This window comes from Balearica regulorum, chromosome 31 (assembly GCF_011004875.1).
Source record: "Balearica regulorum gibbericeps isolate bBalReg1 chromosome 31, bBalReg1.pri, whole genome shotgun sequence".
Taxonomy (NCBI): domain Eukaryota; kingdom Metazoa; phylum Chordata; class Aves; order Gruiformes; family Gruidae; genus Balearica; species Balearica regulorum.
Genome location: NC_046214.1, coordinates 786,826 through 805,036, shown reverse-complemented (window position 1 = coordinate 805,036; position 18,211 = coordinate 786,826). Strand labels below are relative to the sequence as shown.

The following is an 18,211-nucleotide window of genomic DNA, read 5'->3' as shown; positions in this document are numbered from 1 at the left end:
CTCCCCCTCTCACATCCTTCTGTTTTAACATCCTTATACACTCAGATCAGCCTACCCTGCTATCCCTTTCCCCATGCGCCATACTCTTAATATTTTGTATCCTCTTCCAATGTTTCTAAGCTGTTGCTGTGGTACTTTCTACCTTGGGCAGCAATTCCTTTCAATGTATACACCATTTATTGTCTGTAGTGCCCTTCAATTCCTGATGTTGTTACCCTGTTAGAGCCACCCCAAGGGAGGATGAGCCATCGCTCACTTGCTTTTAACAGATGGAAAAGTGAATCTTCAGTCCAAGGGAGGTGAAAGACTTGAGGGTTTGGCCAGCAGAAACCTCCTGAAGGTAAACAAAGTGAAGGGGGTGATGTCTACACAGGGGAAGAATAACTTCATTTATTGGGTGTAGGTAGCGGCAGTGCTGCAGGGGTCATCTCTGTGAGAAGAAGCAAGGGGCTAACCCATGCTCTGCACAGCTGGTTCTAGATGCATCAGCAATGGACCCACTGTTGGTAAAAGCTGAGCAGATACTCCCTGCAGCCTTTTGGGTTGCAGTTCCTCAAAGATATTCTTGAGTCCAGCTTTGGAAGTAAATGCCAAGCCTCAGGCTGTGAACTGACAAACTCCTGTTTCATTAGAGAGATGACTCACAGGAGCCCAGCCGTAACGTGGTGACAGAAACATTTAGAGAGGACCTCTGGGTCAGACAGACAGCGTTTGTGTCCCTGGAGAAGTGGGATGACTGCAGTCTTTCGTGTATGACCAAGATTATCAATGACAGAACACCCAAAGCATACCACCTGTCTGGGGTCGATTGGAGATCACGTGTGCATTTCACTGCTTCTGAAATACCACCAGTAGGATTAGTTGCTTCAATGCGCCTTTGAGCTCCTTGTTCCTCATGCTGTAGATAAGGGGGTTCATTGCTGGAGACATGACTGAATACAGAACAGTAACCACCAGATCCAGAGCTGGGGAGGAGATGGAGGGAGGCTTCAGGTAGGCCAGCATTAAAGTGCTGATAAACAAGGAGATGACAGCCAGGTGAGGGAGGCACGTGGAAAAAGCTTTGTGCCGTCCCTGCTCAGAGGGGATCCTCAGCACAGCCCTGAAGATCTCCACATAGGACAGCATGATGAAAATAAAACAAGCGAAGATAAAAAATGCAGTAACCACAATTAGCCCAATTTCCCTGAGGTCGGCATCTGAGCAGGAGAGCTTGAGGAGCGGGGGAATTTCACAGAAGAACTGGTCCATACCATTGCCATGGCAGAGTGGAAGTGAAAATGTGTTAGCAGTGTGCAGCACAGCATTGAGAAACCCACTGCCCCAGGCAGCTGCTGCCATGTGGACACAAGCTCTGCTGCCCAGCAGGGTCCCATAGTGCAGGGGTTGGCAGATGGCAGCATAGCGGTCATAAGCCATGACGGTGAGAAGGGAATATTCTGCTCCAATCAAAAAGACAAGCAGAAAGACTTGTGCAGCACATCCCCCATAGGAGATGGCCCTGGTGCCCCAGAGTGAGTTGGCCACGGCTTTAGGGACAGTGGTGGAGATGGATCCCAGGTCGAGGAGGGAGAGGTTGAGGAGGAAGAAGTACATGGGGCTGTGGAGGTGGTGGTCGCAGGCGATGGCAGTGATGATGAGGCCATTGCCCAGGAGGGCAGCCAGGTAGATGCCCAGGAAGAGCCAGAAGTGCAAGAGCTGCAGCTCCCGTGTGTCTGCAAATGCCAGGAGGAGGAACTCAGTGATGGAGCTGCTGTTGGACATTTTCTCCCTATGGACTCAGCGGCCTGTGCAAAGACGAAAAAACAGTGACAAGTGAGGACAGACTTGTCTGAGAAAAACCGAGAACATTTCTCTCAGACTCTTCTCCCACCACACACCCACCCATTTTCCTGCTTGGCAGGACCTTCATGCAGCTCCCTGGATGGAGCTCTGGTTTGTGCTAGCTGAGTGTGCTGTGGGGAGCAGGGCCTCTGCCCATGGGCTCCCGAGGTGTTGGTCATGCTCTAGTTCAGGGTCTGCCTGGGAGCAGTGGGGATCTGGGGGCCAGATCTGATCATCAGAATTTCTCAGACAAAATCCCTTTAAACATTGAAGAGCTTGTCATCAACTGCACCCTGTGTTGGGTTTGCGTGGCAAGGTTTTGGTAGCGGGTGGGGGCTATAGGGGTGGCTCCTGTGAGGAGCTGCTAGAAGCTTCCCCTGTGTCTGACAGAGCCGATGCCAGCCAGCTCCAATATGGGCCCGCCCCTGGCCAAGGCCAAGCCAATCAGCGCCTCCATGATAACATATTTAAGAAGGGAAAAAACCACAGTGGGGGGAAGATTTTGCAGCCGGAGAGAGAAGTGGGAAGATGTAACACCAAGGTCAGTGCAGAAGGAGGGGGGAGGAGGTGCTCCAGGCACTGGAGCAGAGATCCCCCTGCAGCCTGTAGTGAAGACCATGGGGAAGCAGGCTGTTCCCTTGCAGCCCGTGGAGGGAGGATGAGGGGGTGTAGAGATTCCACCTGCAGCCCATGGAGGACCCCACGCTGGAGCAGGTGGAGGCACCCGAAGGAGGCTGTGGCCTGTGGGAAGCCCAGGCTGAAGCAAGTCCCTGGCCGGACTGGTAGACCCGTGGAGAGGGGAGCCCATGCCAGGGCAGGTTTGCTGGCAGGACTTGTGACCCTGTGGGGGATCCACGCTGGAACAGTTTTCTCCTGAAGGTCTGCACCCCATGGAAGAGACTACGCCGGAGCAGTTTGTGAAGGACTGTAGCCCGTGGGAGAGACTCCATTTTGGAGCAGGGGAACATTGAGAGGAGTCCTCCCCCTGAGGACAAAGAAGTGGCAGAAACAATGTGCGCTGCACTGACTGCAACCCCCATTTCCCCCCCCCCCCCCCGCCCTGTGCCGCTGAGGGGGGAGGAGGTTGAAGCTGGGAGTGAAGTTGAGCCTGGGAAGATGGGAGGGGTGGGGGGAGATGTTTTAAAAGTTGATGTTATTTTTGCATTGCTCTACTCTGTTTTCTTTAGTAATAAATTAGATGAATCCCTTTTCTAAGTTCAGTCTGTTTTGCTCGTGACGATAATTAGTGAGTGATCTCTCCCTGTCCTTATCTCGACCCAAGCCTTTTGTTATACTTCTCCTGCCCATCGTGCTGGGGGATGGGTGAGTGAGCGGCCACGTGGTACCTTGCTGCCGGCTGGGCCTAAACCATGACACACCCCCAGTACTAAAGGACGGTGGTTGCAGAAAGGGGTTTAGGCTTTTGTTTGTTGCTGGTTTTGGACAGCCCTTCCCCATCTCTCCTGTCCTCCCTTGGGGGTCTTCTGTGAAGTCAAAAATCCCGAGCATCTCTGCTGCACTCAGGCTGAGCAGCTGCTAGTCCTGAGAGGCAAAAGGATTTGCTGTGGCTTAGTGCACAAGGATGATTTTCTTTGTGTTTTTTTCTTTTCACCTTCACATCTGGTGAGTACTAGTCTTAGGGGGAGAAAACCTCTTTTATATCACTGAAAGTGTGTAGTCTTAGGACAAAACAGGCAAAAGATCGCAGTTCTCTGTGGCTCAGGGCAGAGTCAGGAGAGTTGCAGCGTCCATAAGTCTTATTCTCAGATCTCCTGTGCTTTCACTTCTGCTACCTTGAGGATGACTGTGCATAAAAATTACTTTTTAAAGAAAAGAAACAGGACTCTAATGAAAGCAGGGAAGTGCTGTTTCAAAGGGTAGATATGCAAACTTCTTTTTCCAGCACAGAGGTGAAGCTGTGACAGAGAAGGCAGGACATGACCTCTCTCAGAAGCAAAGGAATCTGAGGGGAGATGGGCAACCCACAAGGGACAGCTCAGCACTCCCTGGGATCCTACAGGAGAGTCGTGTCATTCTGCACCATGCAAACCCAGTGGGATGGACAAAGCAGACAGTCAGGTCTCCTGAAAATGGAATGTCTTAAACAGAGAGTCAGCTCATTGCTCAGCAGAGAATAACCCACAGAAAACTACAATGAATGGGAAAAAGAGAGCAGGCTGAAGGCAGCCTAGCCCAGGGCTTGTCTGCAGTTTCCTCCCACTCCCTGCCCATGTCTCTGCTGCCTGGAGCTGTCCCTGCCAGGAGCTGCTGCTCTGTCCACACCTCTCCTCCCTGTCCCTGCTCACAGAGCCCATGCCACCCTCTGTGTGCTCAGCTCTGCCCTGCAGACCCCTCCTGGCAGCAGGGCACTGCCCAAGGGGATCCTAATGCTGAAGAGTCTTAAAGAGAAGTGCACGTAAACCCAGAAGAGACCACAAAGGTGATGTGAATGCTTTCTGTAGTCAGACGAAAGGGCAAAGTGACTTTTTCAGGTTCCTTGAAAACCATATTCATCACACACTAATTCTGTAGGGGTTTGACTCCTGTGCAAACCTGACAGCTCAATTACCATTTCCACCATCACAGCAGGAAATGGAAAGCACCAACCCTGGAAAGCACTTTAATGCCAGGTAGCCCCTGCCTTGATATCTTTTTTTAAAAAGTCATCTGTGAAATGTTCCAGGGTTGATCTGGAGCTGTGAGCAGCCTGGATGCACACAGCATCCACTCGACAGCAGAATGACCCTGTCCTGACGTACTTGGGGTTGCTCCGTCCACCCACAGCTTCTCCCTGCAGTGCCCTGGGGAGATCCCTGGGCAGGCTGAGTGCTGATCCTGGCAGGCAGAAGAGTCCCTGCACCAGCACACCATCCCATTGAGTAAAGAGACTCTGAAGTACAGTCCTGGACACCTACAGCTGTACACTGTAGCTTCACAGCTATTCAAAATTGCCTAAAAATAGCCCCCTCCTTACAGATCCCATAAGCGGTGGGCTTTGTCGGCTTTAGGAGATGCCTCCAGGAACCACATATGCATTGCCCTGCACCCAGAGACTCACCGTGTCAGGGGCTGCAAAGCTTTCTCTTCTTTTCAGCTCTCAGTCAGCCTCCTAGTCCTGACCACCTTTAAGCTCTTCCATCTGCCTTGCTCATCTCCCTGAGATACCCTGGGAGTGCCCTTCACCTTGCTGTGCTCTGCAGAGGAGCTGCTCCTGGGCAGAGCTGTCGCTCTGCAGCACAGCCCACTTGCCATGAGCTCCCTCCATCCCAGGAGCCTGGAGCAGCTCAGCAGCAGAGGACCAGCCCAGGGCAGCATGTTAATGACCTCTCTGGTGGGTTTGGTGCCAACTCCATGAACCTCAGACCCTGAGAAGAAGCTGATGAAACATCTCAAGAAGTCACAGTCCGATGCAACCTCCACAGTTTCTTGGAGCATTACTGGGTCCCCCTGAGGGCCATCACTGACAAAGCAACTCTGGGGCTGCTTAGAGCAGGGAAGTGGAGGCAGTGATGACAGGGAGGCAAAGGCAATGGCAAGGTGGCTCTGATGCTGAGTAGACCTGGATGTGTTTTATTAAGTCAAAGGGCCAAGCTGTGACCCCCAGCCCCTGGGAGGGGACACCCTGTTCCTCAAACGTGTCTCAGGGCTCTTCCTGGGGCAGGGTTTTGTGGGGATGTGGGAGAAAGACCTCAGCTCTGTTGGGGGCTTTCAACTTCATCAGCTTCCTTGACCATCTCCACCACAGGTTGTCCTATGGTGTCCTATGCCTGCACCTGTTTCCCTGAAGGCTGTGGACATCCACTGTGCTTGCCAACTTTGCTCTCACTTGAGCATCTTCCTACCCTTACTGTTATCTCTCCATCCTCATGGGCTGTTTGTTGAAATACAAAGCTTTGGCTAATCCAGACTCTTTCTGGGTGGCCTGTTGTAGCACAGCACTGCACTTGGAGTTATGTTTCATGTAACTCAACATGACATGAAATCCTCATGCCCAGTCTCAACTTCCAAAGCTTCACTTTGTGCCATTATTTCTTTCTCATGTTGTTTCCCAGTGTTAGGAAAACCTCCACCATCTCTGAAACCACACTAATCTCGATAGTCTGAGTGGCCATGCTTGTCCTAATGCAGACCTTTATGCAGGTGGTCTTCTTGTTCATGGCGAGCATGAGGAGTTGCAGTTCTCTACAGATCTAGGTAGGAATTACCATGAAGACAATCTCCAAAACACCAAATTTGATTTCAAAATCAGCCACACCACGATCAGCAGATGTATTGAGTTGTCATGGCAAGGTTTTTATAGCAGTGGGGAGCTTCTGTGAGAAGACTGCAGAAGCTTCCCCTATGTCTGGCAAAGCCAATGCCAGCCGGCTCTAAGATGAACCCACTACTTGCCAAGGCCGAGGCAATCAACAATTGTGGTAGCTTCTCTTTGATGTCTTCTTTAAGAAGGGGGAAGGAAAAAACCCCAAAACCACCAGGAGCAAATGCAGTCAGAAAGAGGGGAGTGAGAAGATGTGAGAGGACCATCTTTGCAGACACCCGGGTCAGTGAAGAAGGACGAGGAAGAGGTGGTCCAGGCACTGGAGCAGATATCATCCTGCAGCCCGTGGAGAAGACCATGGTGAGGCAGGCTGTCCCCCAGCAGCCCATGGAGGAAGGATGATGGTGGAGCAGATATTCCACCCATAGCCCATGGAGGACCCCACGCTGGAGCAGGTGGAGACACCTGGAGGAGGCTGTGACCCTGTGGGAAGCTCTCATTGTAGCAGGGTCCTGGCAGGACCTGTGGGCCTGTGGAGAGAGAGGAGCTCACGCTGGAGCTGATTTGCTGGCAGGACTTGTGACCCTGTGGGGGACCCATGCTAGAGCAGTTCATGAAGAACTGCAGCCCCTGAGAAGGACTCATGTTGGAGAAGTTCGTGGAGGACTGTCTCCCATGAGAGGGACCCCATGCTGGAGTAGAAGAGTGTGAGGAGTCGTCCTCCTGAGAGGAAGGACTGGGAGAGACAGTGTGTAATTAAGTGCTTGGGAGGGGAAGGAGGTACAGAGAATTGGGATTGAAGTGAAGCCTAAAAAGAAGGGAGAGGTTGGGGAAAGGTGTTTGAAGATTTCTTCTTATTTCATATTACACTACCCTGATTTGATTCATGGTGAATTGAATGTATTTCATAGTATCATAGAACGTTTTTTATGGGAAGGCACCTTAAAGATCATGTAGTTCCGAACCCCCTGCTGTGGGCAGAGATACTCTCTGCTAGCCCAGGTTGCCCAAAGCCCCATCCAACATGGTTTTGAACACTTCCAGGAATGGGGCATCCACAGCTTCTCTGACCAACCTGTTCTCACCACTCTCACGGGGAAGAATTTCTTCATAATATCTAATCTAAATCTTCCCTCCTTCATCTTAAAGCCATTTCTTCTTGTCCTATCATTCCATGCCCTTTTAACATTCCCTCTCCAGATTTCCTATGGGCCCCTTTTAGGTACAGGAAGGCTGCAATTTGGTCTCCCCGGAGTCTTCTCTTCTCCAGGAAGAACAAGCCCAACTCTCTCAGCCTTTCTTCACAGGAGAGGTGTTGCAATCCTTTGATCATCTTCATGGCCTCCTCTAGACTCGCTCAAACTGGCCCATATCTTTCTTGTACCGAGGACGGCAGAGCTGGATACACTACTGACAAGAGCAGAGTAGAGGGGGAGAATGCCCTCCCTCGACCTCCTGGTCACACTTCTTTTGATGCAGCCCAGGACGCGTTTGGCTTTCTGGGCTGCAGGCGCTCATTGCCAGCTCATATTGAGATTTTCATCAAACACCCCCAAGTGCTTCTCCTCAGGGCAGCTCTCAATACATTCTTCGCCCAGCCTGTAGTTGTGCTTGGGATTGCGCCGACCCATGTGCAAGACCTTGCACTTGGCCTTGTTGAACTTCATGAGGTTCACAGGGGCGAACCTCTCCAGCCTGTCAAGGTCCCTCTGGATGGCATCCCTTTCCTCCAGCATGTCAACCACACCACACAGCTTGGCGTTGTCGGCAAACTTGCTGAGGGTGCACTCGATCCCACTGTCCATGTCGCTGACAAAGATGTTAAACAGTTCCGGTCCAAATACTGACCCCTGAAGAACGCCACTCATCACTGGTCTACACTCGGACATAAAGGCGTTGAGCACAAGTTTTTGAGTGCGACCATCCAGCCAATTCCTTATCCACCGAGTGGTCCCTCCATCGAATCCATGTCTCTCCAATTTAGAGACAAGGATGTCATGCGGGACAGTGTCAAATGCCTTGTACAAATCCAGGTAGATGACGTCAGCTGCCCTTCCCTTATCCACCGACACTGTAACCCCGTTGTAGAAGGCCACCAAATTTGTCAGGCAGGATTTGCCCTTAGTGAAGCCATGTTGGCTGTCACCAATCACCTCCTTGTGTTCCATGTGCCTGAGCACAGTTCCCACGAAGATCTGCTCCATGATCTTGCGGGGCAGAGAGGTGAGACTGATCAGTCCGTAGTTCCCCCAGTTCTTCCATTTTTCCTGTTTTAGAAATGGGGGTTATGTTTCCCCTTTTCCAGTCAGTGGGAACTTCAGTGGACTGACGTGACTTCTCAGATATGATGGAGAGTGGCTTAGCAAATTTCCCCAAGTCGTTTGTTTTGCCCATGATGGTAGTAGGTGAGTGACCTCCCTGTCCTTATCTCAACCCATGAGCCTTTCATTATATTTTCTCCTCCTTGTCAAGATGAGGAGGGAAAGTGATAGAGTGGCTTGATGGGCACCTGGCATCCAGCCAAGGTTGACCCACCACAACATAGCTCACAAGACCATCTTGGGTAAAGAAGGAGCTCATGAAGAATCTCCATAGGTAATGGAAGCCTACAGGAGGTGGATGCAGAGACTCACTTCAAAGGAGGAATTCGGAAACAGGAATGGCTTTAGGAAACCCACAGCTTCCCTAGACATGACCCTTGCAAGGGAGTCCAAGGGTGCCATAATGAGCTGCTACGACTTCAGTAGCAGCTGAAGAATAAGCACAGATCATACGGAGCCACTTCTCAATTCAGAGAGAGTAGAAACACAGAGCTCTGACATACTCTGTGTCCTCTTGGTCTCAGCATTGCCCAGCAAGTTCTTCAAGGGCCTTGTGCCTCGAGACAGAGCCCAGGGACAACAGACCACAGTGTTTGGGGGATCGAGTCAGGGGTTTCTTGAGCAAACTCAGCCCTTGAGAGTCGAGGGCATCAGAGGAGCTGCCTCCAAGGGTGATGAGAGAGCAGGCCAATGTCACAGTGACATCACTCATCATCATCATCATCTCTGAAAGGTCAAAGGAGATGAGGGGAACTTCCTGACGACTGGCAAAAAGCAAATGTTGTCAGCATCTTTGAAAAACTCCCAAAAGATGAGCTGGGCACCTAAAGGCTCTTTAGGCTCACTTTGGTGGAGGAGTGTGTCCCTTCGCATGTCCTCTTGGATGGCAAGTTAGGACATTGCATTCTGCCTGGGTGATTCAGCTGATGGATAAAGAAATGATTGGCTGGTTGGGCTTGGAGGGACATGGTGAACTGGAAACTAATTAAAAGAAAATTAAAAAAAATAAAAGAAATCATATAGCAAATGAAACATTTCATTGCGCTCTACATATTTTAAAATTCCTCATGCAATTTTCCTCCCTCTTGATTTCTTTAAAAATATATCTCTTGTACTTGGGCAGGAAGGCTAGTCTGGTTTGAGTTTTTTTCTTTTTTTTTTTTCTAAAAACCATTTTGGAAATCACATTGGAAATGGCATTACAGGAGCACAGATGCCTGGAGCCCCCCTCCATCTGCAGTTTCAGTTGGAAGGCCCCAATCTCCCACAGCCCTGTGTGATCACTACCAGTCCCAGGTGAGTGCATCAGGCACACTGGGGCATCCCGAAGGGGCACTGGAGGCTTCTGGTCAGGAACGGAGCTTTGCCTGCAAAGACAAGGAGCTTTTCTAAGCATTTACAGAGTATGGGAACATTTTAATCAGCTGAAATGATTGAAGACGTTGTAATAGACAGAATGTTTTCCCGTGTTGCCATCATGGAACTGCCTGGGAAGTGTATTGCTCTCAGGAGAAGAAACCTTGATCTCCCCAGCACTTGCTTTGACCACTGCTCTGTCCAGTACAGACTGTATTGAACCTCACTAATCTTTTAGATATTTCCACACATCCTCATTAAACTGACCATTTCCCAAGTCATCTTCTCAGCAGACTGCCTGCACAAAAACCTAGTCCTTACAGGACGAAGGCCTCATGGCCTCCTTGTCTCCACTCAAGAGCCTGGGAGGTGTCCTACCATCCTCCTGCAATTCAAATTGCACGTCCCCACAAAACCCTGCCCCAGGAAGAGCCCTGAGACACGTGTGAGGGACAGGGTCTCCCCTCCCAGGGGCTGGGGGCCAGGGCTCGACCCTTTGGCTTGATCAATCACACCCAGGTTTACTCAGCATCAGAGCCACCTTGCCATTGCCTTTGCCTCCACTTTCCTGCTCTAACCAGCCCCAGAGTTGCTTTGTCAGTGATGGCCCTCAGGGGGACCCAGTAATGCTCCAAGAAACTGTGGAGTTTGCATCGGACTTTCACTTCTTGAGAGGTTTCATCAGCTTCCTCTCAGGTCTGAGCTTCATGGACTCATCCCCAAACCCAACAGAGGGGTCATTAACATGCCTCCTTGGGCCGGGCCTCTGCTGCTGCTCTCCTGGGACAGAGGGAGCTCATGGCAAGTGGGCTGTGCTGCAGAGAGACAGCTCTGCCCAGGAGCAGCTCCTCTGCAGAGCCCAGCAGGGCTGAGGGCTCTGCCTGCAGGCACCGAGGGGAGAACAGCGAGGCAGAGAGAGCTGAAAGGCAGTTGGAAATGGGAGGATGGCTGAGAGCTCATGGAAGGAGAAATCTTCAGAGCCCTTGACACGGTGAGTCTCTGGGTGCAGGGCAATGCCGATGGGGTTCCTGGAGGCATCTCCTCAAGCTGGCAGAGCCCACAGCTGATGGGATCTGCCAGGTGGACTCCCTGTGCAGAGGCAAGTTTGACTGGCTGTGAATGCAGGTGTGCAGCCAGGGGTGCCCAGTTGTGTCCTTCAGAGCAGGGTCCCTGCAGCCCAGGGGCTGTGTGCCAGGGCAGGGACTCTGCCACCTGCCAGGGTCACGTTTTTCAAGGCACCCTTTCCTCTGCCTACAGAAAGCATCAACATCACCTTTGTGGTCTCTTCAGGGTTGATCTGCTCTTCTCCTTAAGACCTGCCAACACAGAGGTGCCCCTGGGCAGTGCCCTGCTGCCAGGAGGGGTCTGCAGGGCAGAGCTGAGCACACAGAGGGTGGCATGGGCTCTGTGAGCAGGGACAGGGAGGAGAGGTGTGGACAGAGCAACAGCTCCTGGCAGGGACAGCTCCAGGCAGCAGAGACATGGGCAGGGAGTGGGAGGAAACTGCAGACAAGCCCTGGGCTAGGCTGCCTTCAGCCTGCTCTCTTTTGGTCCCTCACTCTAGATGTCTGCTGGGCCTTGCCCACTGAGGAATGACCTGACTTTCTGTTTAGAACATCCCATTGCTGGGAGACCTGACTGTCTTCTTTGTCCATTCCAATATTTCTGTGTACTGTCCCCCATCCTGTAAGATACCAGGGCATGCTGAGCCATCCCTCGTGAGTTGCCAGTCTCCTCTCAGATTCCTTTGCTTCTCTCTGAGAGGGGTCGTGCCCTCCGCTCTCGATCACAACTCTACCTCTGTGCTGGAAAATAATAGTTTGCCAATCTGCCCTTTTAAATAGGACTTTCATCATAGTCCACTGGCTTTATTTTTAAAAAGTAATTTGGTGCACACTCATCCTCAAGATAGCAGAAGCAAAAGCACAGGGCAGCTGGGAACAAGACTGATGCACAGTGCAGCTCTCCTGACTCTGCCTTGAAAGAGAGGAGCCCTTTTGCCTGCCTTGTCCTAAGAGTTCACACATTCAGTTCTAAAAGAGGATTTCTACACCTAAAGCTAGTACTCACCAGATGTGATCGTGGAAAAAGAAAAGAACGCAGAGAAAATCATCATAAAGACATACTCAGCCTCTCTTCTGCAGCCCACACTCTCTGGAGTGATGAGTGCAGATATTGGACATTTAAATGAAGGGTGAATTGCGTCTGACCTCCCTTGTGACCATCGGGGTGTCAAGAACCAGCTCCCATGTACTCACTGCAGAAGGGCAGAGCTGAGTCCTTGGCAGCACATGGGCAGAGGTCCTGCTCCTCAAAGTAAATTCAGCCAGCAGAAATCAAAGAAATCCCTTGGAATTGGGAGAGTCTGTTGTAATTTTCCTGTGTCTTTTCCTTCTTAGGCCAGTGCCCCCATGTTCAAAAACCTGCAAATGTCCAACAGCAGCTCCGTCACTGAGTTCCTCCTCCTGGCATTCGCAGACACATGGGAGCTGCAGCTCTTGCACTTCTGGTTCTACCTGGGCATCTACCTGGCTGCTCTCCTGGGCAATGGCCTCATCATCACTGCCATAGCCTGCCACCACCACCTCCACACCCCCATGTACTTCTTCCTCCTCAACCTCTCCATCCTTGAACTCGGTGGCATCTCCAACACTGTGCCCAAAGCCATGGCCAATTCACTCTGGGACACCAGGGCCATCTCCTATGCAGGATGTGCTTCTCAGATCCTCTTTCTTTCTGATGTCAACAGAATTTTATCTTCTCACTGTCATGTCCTATGATTGCTATGTTGCCATCTGCCAACCCCTGCACTACAGGACCCTGCTGGGCAGCAGAGCTTGTGTCCACATGGCAGCAGCTGCCTGGGGCAGTGGCTTTCTCCATGCTGTGCTGCACACGGCCAATACATTTTCTATACCACTCTGCCATGGCAATGACCTGGAGCAGTTCTTCTATGAACTTCCCCAGATCCTCAAGCTCTCCTGCTCAGACTCAGAATATCTCAAGGAGGCTTGGCTTATTGTGGTTAGTGCCTGTTTATTCTTCATGTGTTTTGTTTTCATTGTGCTGTCCTACGTGCAGATCTTCAGGGCCGTGCTGAGGATCCCCTCTGAGCAGGGACGGCACAAAGCCTTTTCCACGTGCCTCCCTCACCTGGCCGTGGTGTCCTTGTTTGCCAGCACCAGCATATTTGGTCATCTGAAGCCCCCCTCCATCTCCTCTCCATCCCTGGACCTCCTGGTGGCAGTTCTGTACTCGGTGGTGCCTCCAGCAGTGAACCCCCTCATCTACAGCATGAGGAACCAGGACCTCAAGGGTGCAGTGTGGAAACTGATGACAAGATGTTTTTCAGAAGCAGTATACTTCACATATCCTTCTACATATCACTTGTGACAGAATTCATGACAGGCCCAACGTGCTTTTATGTGTTTTATTGTTGTTGATGTTATTGTTGGGGTTTTTTTTATTTTTCTTTTTTTCACTTGTAATAATCTTGTCCACAACGAATTTTCATTATTCATACCGTTGCTAATTCATTATCTACCTGTCTGGTTTTTACCCGGAGGCAGGGTAAATAAATTTCCATACCCTCTGTGCATTGCAACATCAAAAAGGACCCTGCAGTGACATTTCTGACTGAGATCTTCTCTGGAGCTACAGAGGCAGTTCCTGTGTACAGAGTCCCTGCACAGCAGATCTCTGACAGAGCTGGCCTCTGTAACAGCATTTCCACCAGCAAAGGCAATCTCCTCAGGGCACTGCCCAAAGGCTTACGTCTTTTTCCAGTGTTGCTCTCAAGAACACGCCCAAGGAAGAGACGCCAAAGAAAACTGTTGCTTTGCTTGTTTCTCCATGGGTGCAGTGGGATGAGATCAGGGTCCCAGTGGGCTCTTCCAGGGACTGAGGAATGGCTCAGGTGTTCCTTGTTGGTGGACAGCACCCACACAGGTGCTGAATGGACTCCCAACTAAGCTGCCTGGAGCTCAACAGCCTGTGATAGGGCTGATGGCAGATGAGTGTTTTTCTGGAAGTTATCAGGAGCTGCCAGGAGAGCACAGGGGATCTGCAGGGACAGCACGTGCCAGGAGGTCAGCAGGGAATGGAGCCCACTGAGCACGAGCCTGTGCAAGGTGAAGTGACCCAGAGGTCAAGTGCTAAATGTGGGTGTGAACCACCAAGTGAGGGTTCTGCAAGCCCAGGGGACACAGCAGGCACAGGGAAAGGAGCCTGGAGAGTGGTTCGTTTTACCATCAATGGACTTCCATAGACTGGATCCAGTGCAGCACCCAAACACATCTCAGGGCATTGGCAATAAGGCAGGTCACCTCTGAGCAGCCTCCATGGCCACATAAGAGCCTCTGTGGGAGGCAGTCAGTGTCAGTGATGTCCCTGAGCTGGGTCTGCCTCCCAGCCTGACCAGCATGTCCCTGGCAGAGTCCCCCTGTGACCCCAGGCCCCACAGCCCACTTGCTCTGCAGAGCAGCTCCACCAGCTCAAGGGCTGTGGAGAGCATGGGCAGGGGGTGTAGGAATGGCTGGCCAGGCCAGCACAGATGTGCCCACCTTGTCAAAAGGCTCTTTAGAGATATGGGATGTCCTGGTGTTTTTTCAAAAGTGGGATTGTTTACCCGGTGTGCAATACACCAATACACACACAGAGCAGAGGTATTTTATTTATTTCATGTCTGCACAGAGATGGTTGCAGGGTGGTAATGCCACAAAGCTAGCTAGCACACTGCACACAAAAACTACAACATATTTATCTTGTTACAGGATTAGAAAAACCCACTTAAATTTATGCAAATTGGTTATAATTGGTTATAATTGCAACATCATCTCCTATTGAGGGGGTGTGTAGGGGTTAACTTGCATTGTTCTTTAACTGGGTTAGTGGTCCCATTTGTCCCAGTTACTGCATTTTTGCTGACTTTAGGCTTTTCTGGGAGTCAACCGGCTCTCTGGGTCTTCTGGGGCAGGATGTTTCCCTTTTATCAGTCTTTCAGCTTCTCTTCAAGGATAGTCCTTAGCAAGGCATGCATTTATCAACCTTTCCCTCTTCTTCAAGGGTACAGTCATTAGCAAAGCAATGCAGTGTATTTAACCCTGAATTAGACAGTGTCTAAGCATTAACCCAAACACATTCCTCACCCTGTAAAGTGGAAAATTCTACTTTACAGATATCAATACTGTCACTGTCTACAGCTGTCTTATGGGCTGGTGCAGAGGAGAATGAGTCAGACTCTTCCCATGTGGGCACAGTGGAAGGATGAGAAGCCATGGGAAAAAGTTGGGATGTTGGAAATTCTGACTAGACTTAAGAGAAGAGAAGCTGCACTCTAAGGTCTATCAGGCACCAGGAACAGGCACTCCAAAAGGCTGTGGTATCTCCACAAATGGAGATATTCAAGCCTCAACCAGATGTAGTGCAATGCGCGGGGGGGGGGGGGGTGTTTCATCATAATGTGTGACTACGTAATGCGGGGGACAGAGGCACTCATCTGTTGGCCCAACCAACCATCTAGAGAGGTTTGCTGCTTGCTGGGGACAAGGATCCAGGCTGTTGTGGTGGGATGTCCAAAGCTCACCTGGCTCTCTGACTACTGCCTCCTGCTCTTAACCCATGTGGGCACAAATGACACTACCAGGAGCAACCTGGACAGTACCAGAAGTGACTACAAACCTCTGGGGGTGGAAGTGAAGGGCATGGAGGCCCAGGTGGTGTTCTCCTCAATCTCGTTGGTGAGGAGAAAGGCACTACTAGGACAAGTTAATAATTAACTGTGGAACTGGGGTAGGGGGTTGGGTTCCACAACCATGGGACCCTGTTTGCAGAGCAGCATCGTCTTGGCAGAGATGGGATCCACCTCACTAAGCACGGCAAAGCTATTTCTGCCAGCAGGCTGGCTGACCTCATAAGGAGGGCTTTAGACTAAGAATGATGGGGGAGGGAGAGAGTAACCGGCAGTCCTCTAAGGGAGTGACAGACTCAATGAGCAAGGGCATGGGGTGATGTGGTGGGAAGGGAACACAAAACCACAAAATGGGGCTCAAGTTCAATGCTTGCATGTAAGCAAGGAAATGCCTACGTGCACCGTGATGGAGAAATCTCTCACACCCTCTCCAAGAACTCAACATGCTGGGGATCCTCTCTAAAGTGTCTGTACTCTAACGCATGCAGCATGGGGCATAAACATGAAGATTTAGAGATCTGTGTGCAGTTGCAGGGCAATGATCTTGTTGGGATCATGGAAACGTGGCGGGATGACTCCCATGACTGGATGTTGCAATGGAGGGATACAGGCTCTTGAGGAAGGAGAGGATGGGATGACAAGGAGAGGGAGTTGCCTTTTCTGTGAGAGAACGGCTGGAGTACATGGAGCTTTGTCTGGGGATGGGTAGGGAGCCAACAGAGAGCTTAAGGGTGAGGATTAAAGTGAGACTAGGAAAGGGTGGCATTACAGTGGATGTCTGTTATCGGCCACCCAACCAGGAAGAAGAAGTATATGAGGCCCTCAACAGGCGGATAGGAGCAGCCTCGCATTCTCAGGCTCTGGTCCTCATAGGAGATGTCAACCACCTCAATATTTGCTCAAAGGACAACACAGCAGGGCATAAGCAAGCCAGGAGGTTTGTGGAGTGCATGGATGTGAAATTCCTCACTCAAGCTGCAGAGGAGCCAATGAGGAGAGGTGCTCTGCCTGACCTCATCCTCATCAACAATGAGGGGCTTGTTGGGGATGTGAAGGTCAAAGGCGGCCTTGTGACCATGAGATGATGGAGTTCAGGTTCCTGAGGGTGGGAGGGAAGGTAAAAACAATCTCAGAGCCCTGGGTTTTAGGAGAGTAGACTTTGGTCTCTTCAAGATCTGCTTGGAAGAGTCCCATGGGATGTGGCCCTGGAGGGAAGGGGGACCCAAGAAAGCTGGTTCATATTCAAGGATCACCTCCTCCAAGCTCAAGAGAAGCACATCCCGTCAAATATGATGCCAGGCAAAAATGCCAGGAGAGCTGTGTGGATGAACAAGGAGCTCCTGGCCAGACTCAAACACAAGAAGGAAGAATAGAGAGGGTGGAAGTAAGGACGGGTAGCCTGGGAGGAACACAGAGACATTGAGCATGCAGGGTCAATGGTAGGAAAGCTAAAGCCCAAATGGAATGGAATTTGGCAAGGGATGCCAAAGAAACCAAGAAGGGCTTTTGTAAGTAGACAGGGAACAAAAGGGAAACTAGGGAAGCTGTGGGCCCATTGCTCAGTGAGACTGGGGACCTGGTGACGCAGGACGTGGGAAAGGCTGAGGCACCGAATGCCGTCATTGCCTCAGTATTTGCCAGCAATATCGGCCTTCGGGACTCCCAGGTGCCAGAGAGCAGGGGGAAAGTCTGGAGCATGGAGATGTGCCTTGCTGGAAAAGGGTCAGATCAGGGAATACTCAGGCAAACTGGACATACATAAGGCCCTGGGCCTTGACGACTCCTGATGACTTCCTTAACGTTCCTGTGCCTGGAAAGGGTGTCCAGCATTAGCCGCTCCATCATCTTCCCAGGAAGGGAGGGGAGTCTGACTGGCCTGTACTTCCCTGGGTCTTCCTTCTTTTCCTGCTTGAAAACAGGAGTGACACTTGTTTTCCACATCTGGGCTCTGGGCCTCTGCCTATCGACTGAGGTCTGGCACTTGGCGGGTCATGGTGTTAGGCCATGGTACATCCCATAAAGATGTGGCCAGCTCAAAAAAAGGGATGCCATGAGGGAAGTGATAGCAGCTGTGGCCATTTCTTGATGGCAAAGAAATATAGGGTGATCTATCCAACTCCTCCTACCTTCCTTGCTCCAAGCTCCCTTTAGCTATGAAATGTAGATGTATCATGTGACGATACAAATGTGTCACCAGAACACAGTTTCCCCATTTAAAGTGTTGGCAGGAAATACATTTCTGGAAATGGCTGTGTAAGTCCCTCTTTCCATAGACAGAGAGAAAGTGCCATCATCTTGCTGGTCCCTGTCCATGTCCTATGAAAAAAAACTCATGAGAATTTACAGAATATATATTCAAACTCCATTAGGAGACACTCAGGATCAATATGAACTGAGGATTTCTGATATCACATAATGTGTGAGCAGAAGAATTAAGAACCGTTGAAATAAAAGAATCCTTCCTTCCTGTTTAGTATTGAATTCTTTTGACTTTGACTAGATGCCTGAAATCTCTCTAATTAACCACATAAGAATTGAAGACCTAAAGGAAAATTATGCACAGAGCGTTGGCTCCCATTAGGGAGTTTTGCATGTTAATTACCCCCTGGTGCCAACTTCCTGAACTCCAAGATCCTGAAAGACTGAACAAGTGCCTAAAGAAGTAAAAGTCAGCAGCACACCTCCAAGTTTCTGAGAGTCTTAGTGGGCCCCAGGGAGGACCATCACTGAAGAGACCACGGAGGGAATGACCAGACAAGG

General features: G+C 50.7%; 1 protein-coding gene across 1 annotated transcript; it reads right to left on the bottom strand.

Moving 5' to 3' along the window:
• Positions 1–828: 828 nt before the first annotated feature.
• LOC104631843 (olfactory receptor 14A16-like) lies at positions 829–1,764 on the bottom strand. Its single transcript, XM_010312438.2, has one exon. The coding sequence runs from the start codon at positions 1,762–1,764 to the stop codon at positions 829–831; it is 936 nt and encodes a 311-aa protein (XP_010310740.2).
• Between the last annotated feature and the right edge of the window lie 16,447 nt (positions 1,765–18,211).

Bases quoted from the DNA above. Each gene is read 5' to 3' on its own strand.
- LOC104631843 (XM_010312438.2), bottom strand. From the start codon at position 1,764: ATGTCCAACAGCAGCTCCATCACTGAGTTCCTCCTCCTGGCATTTGCA.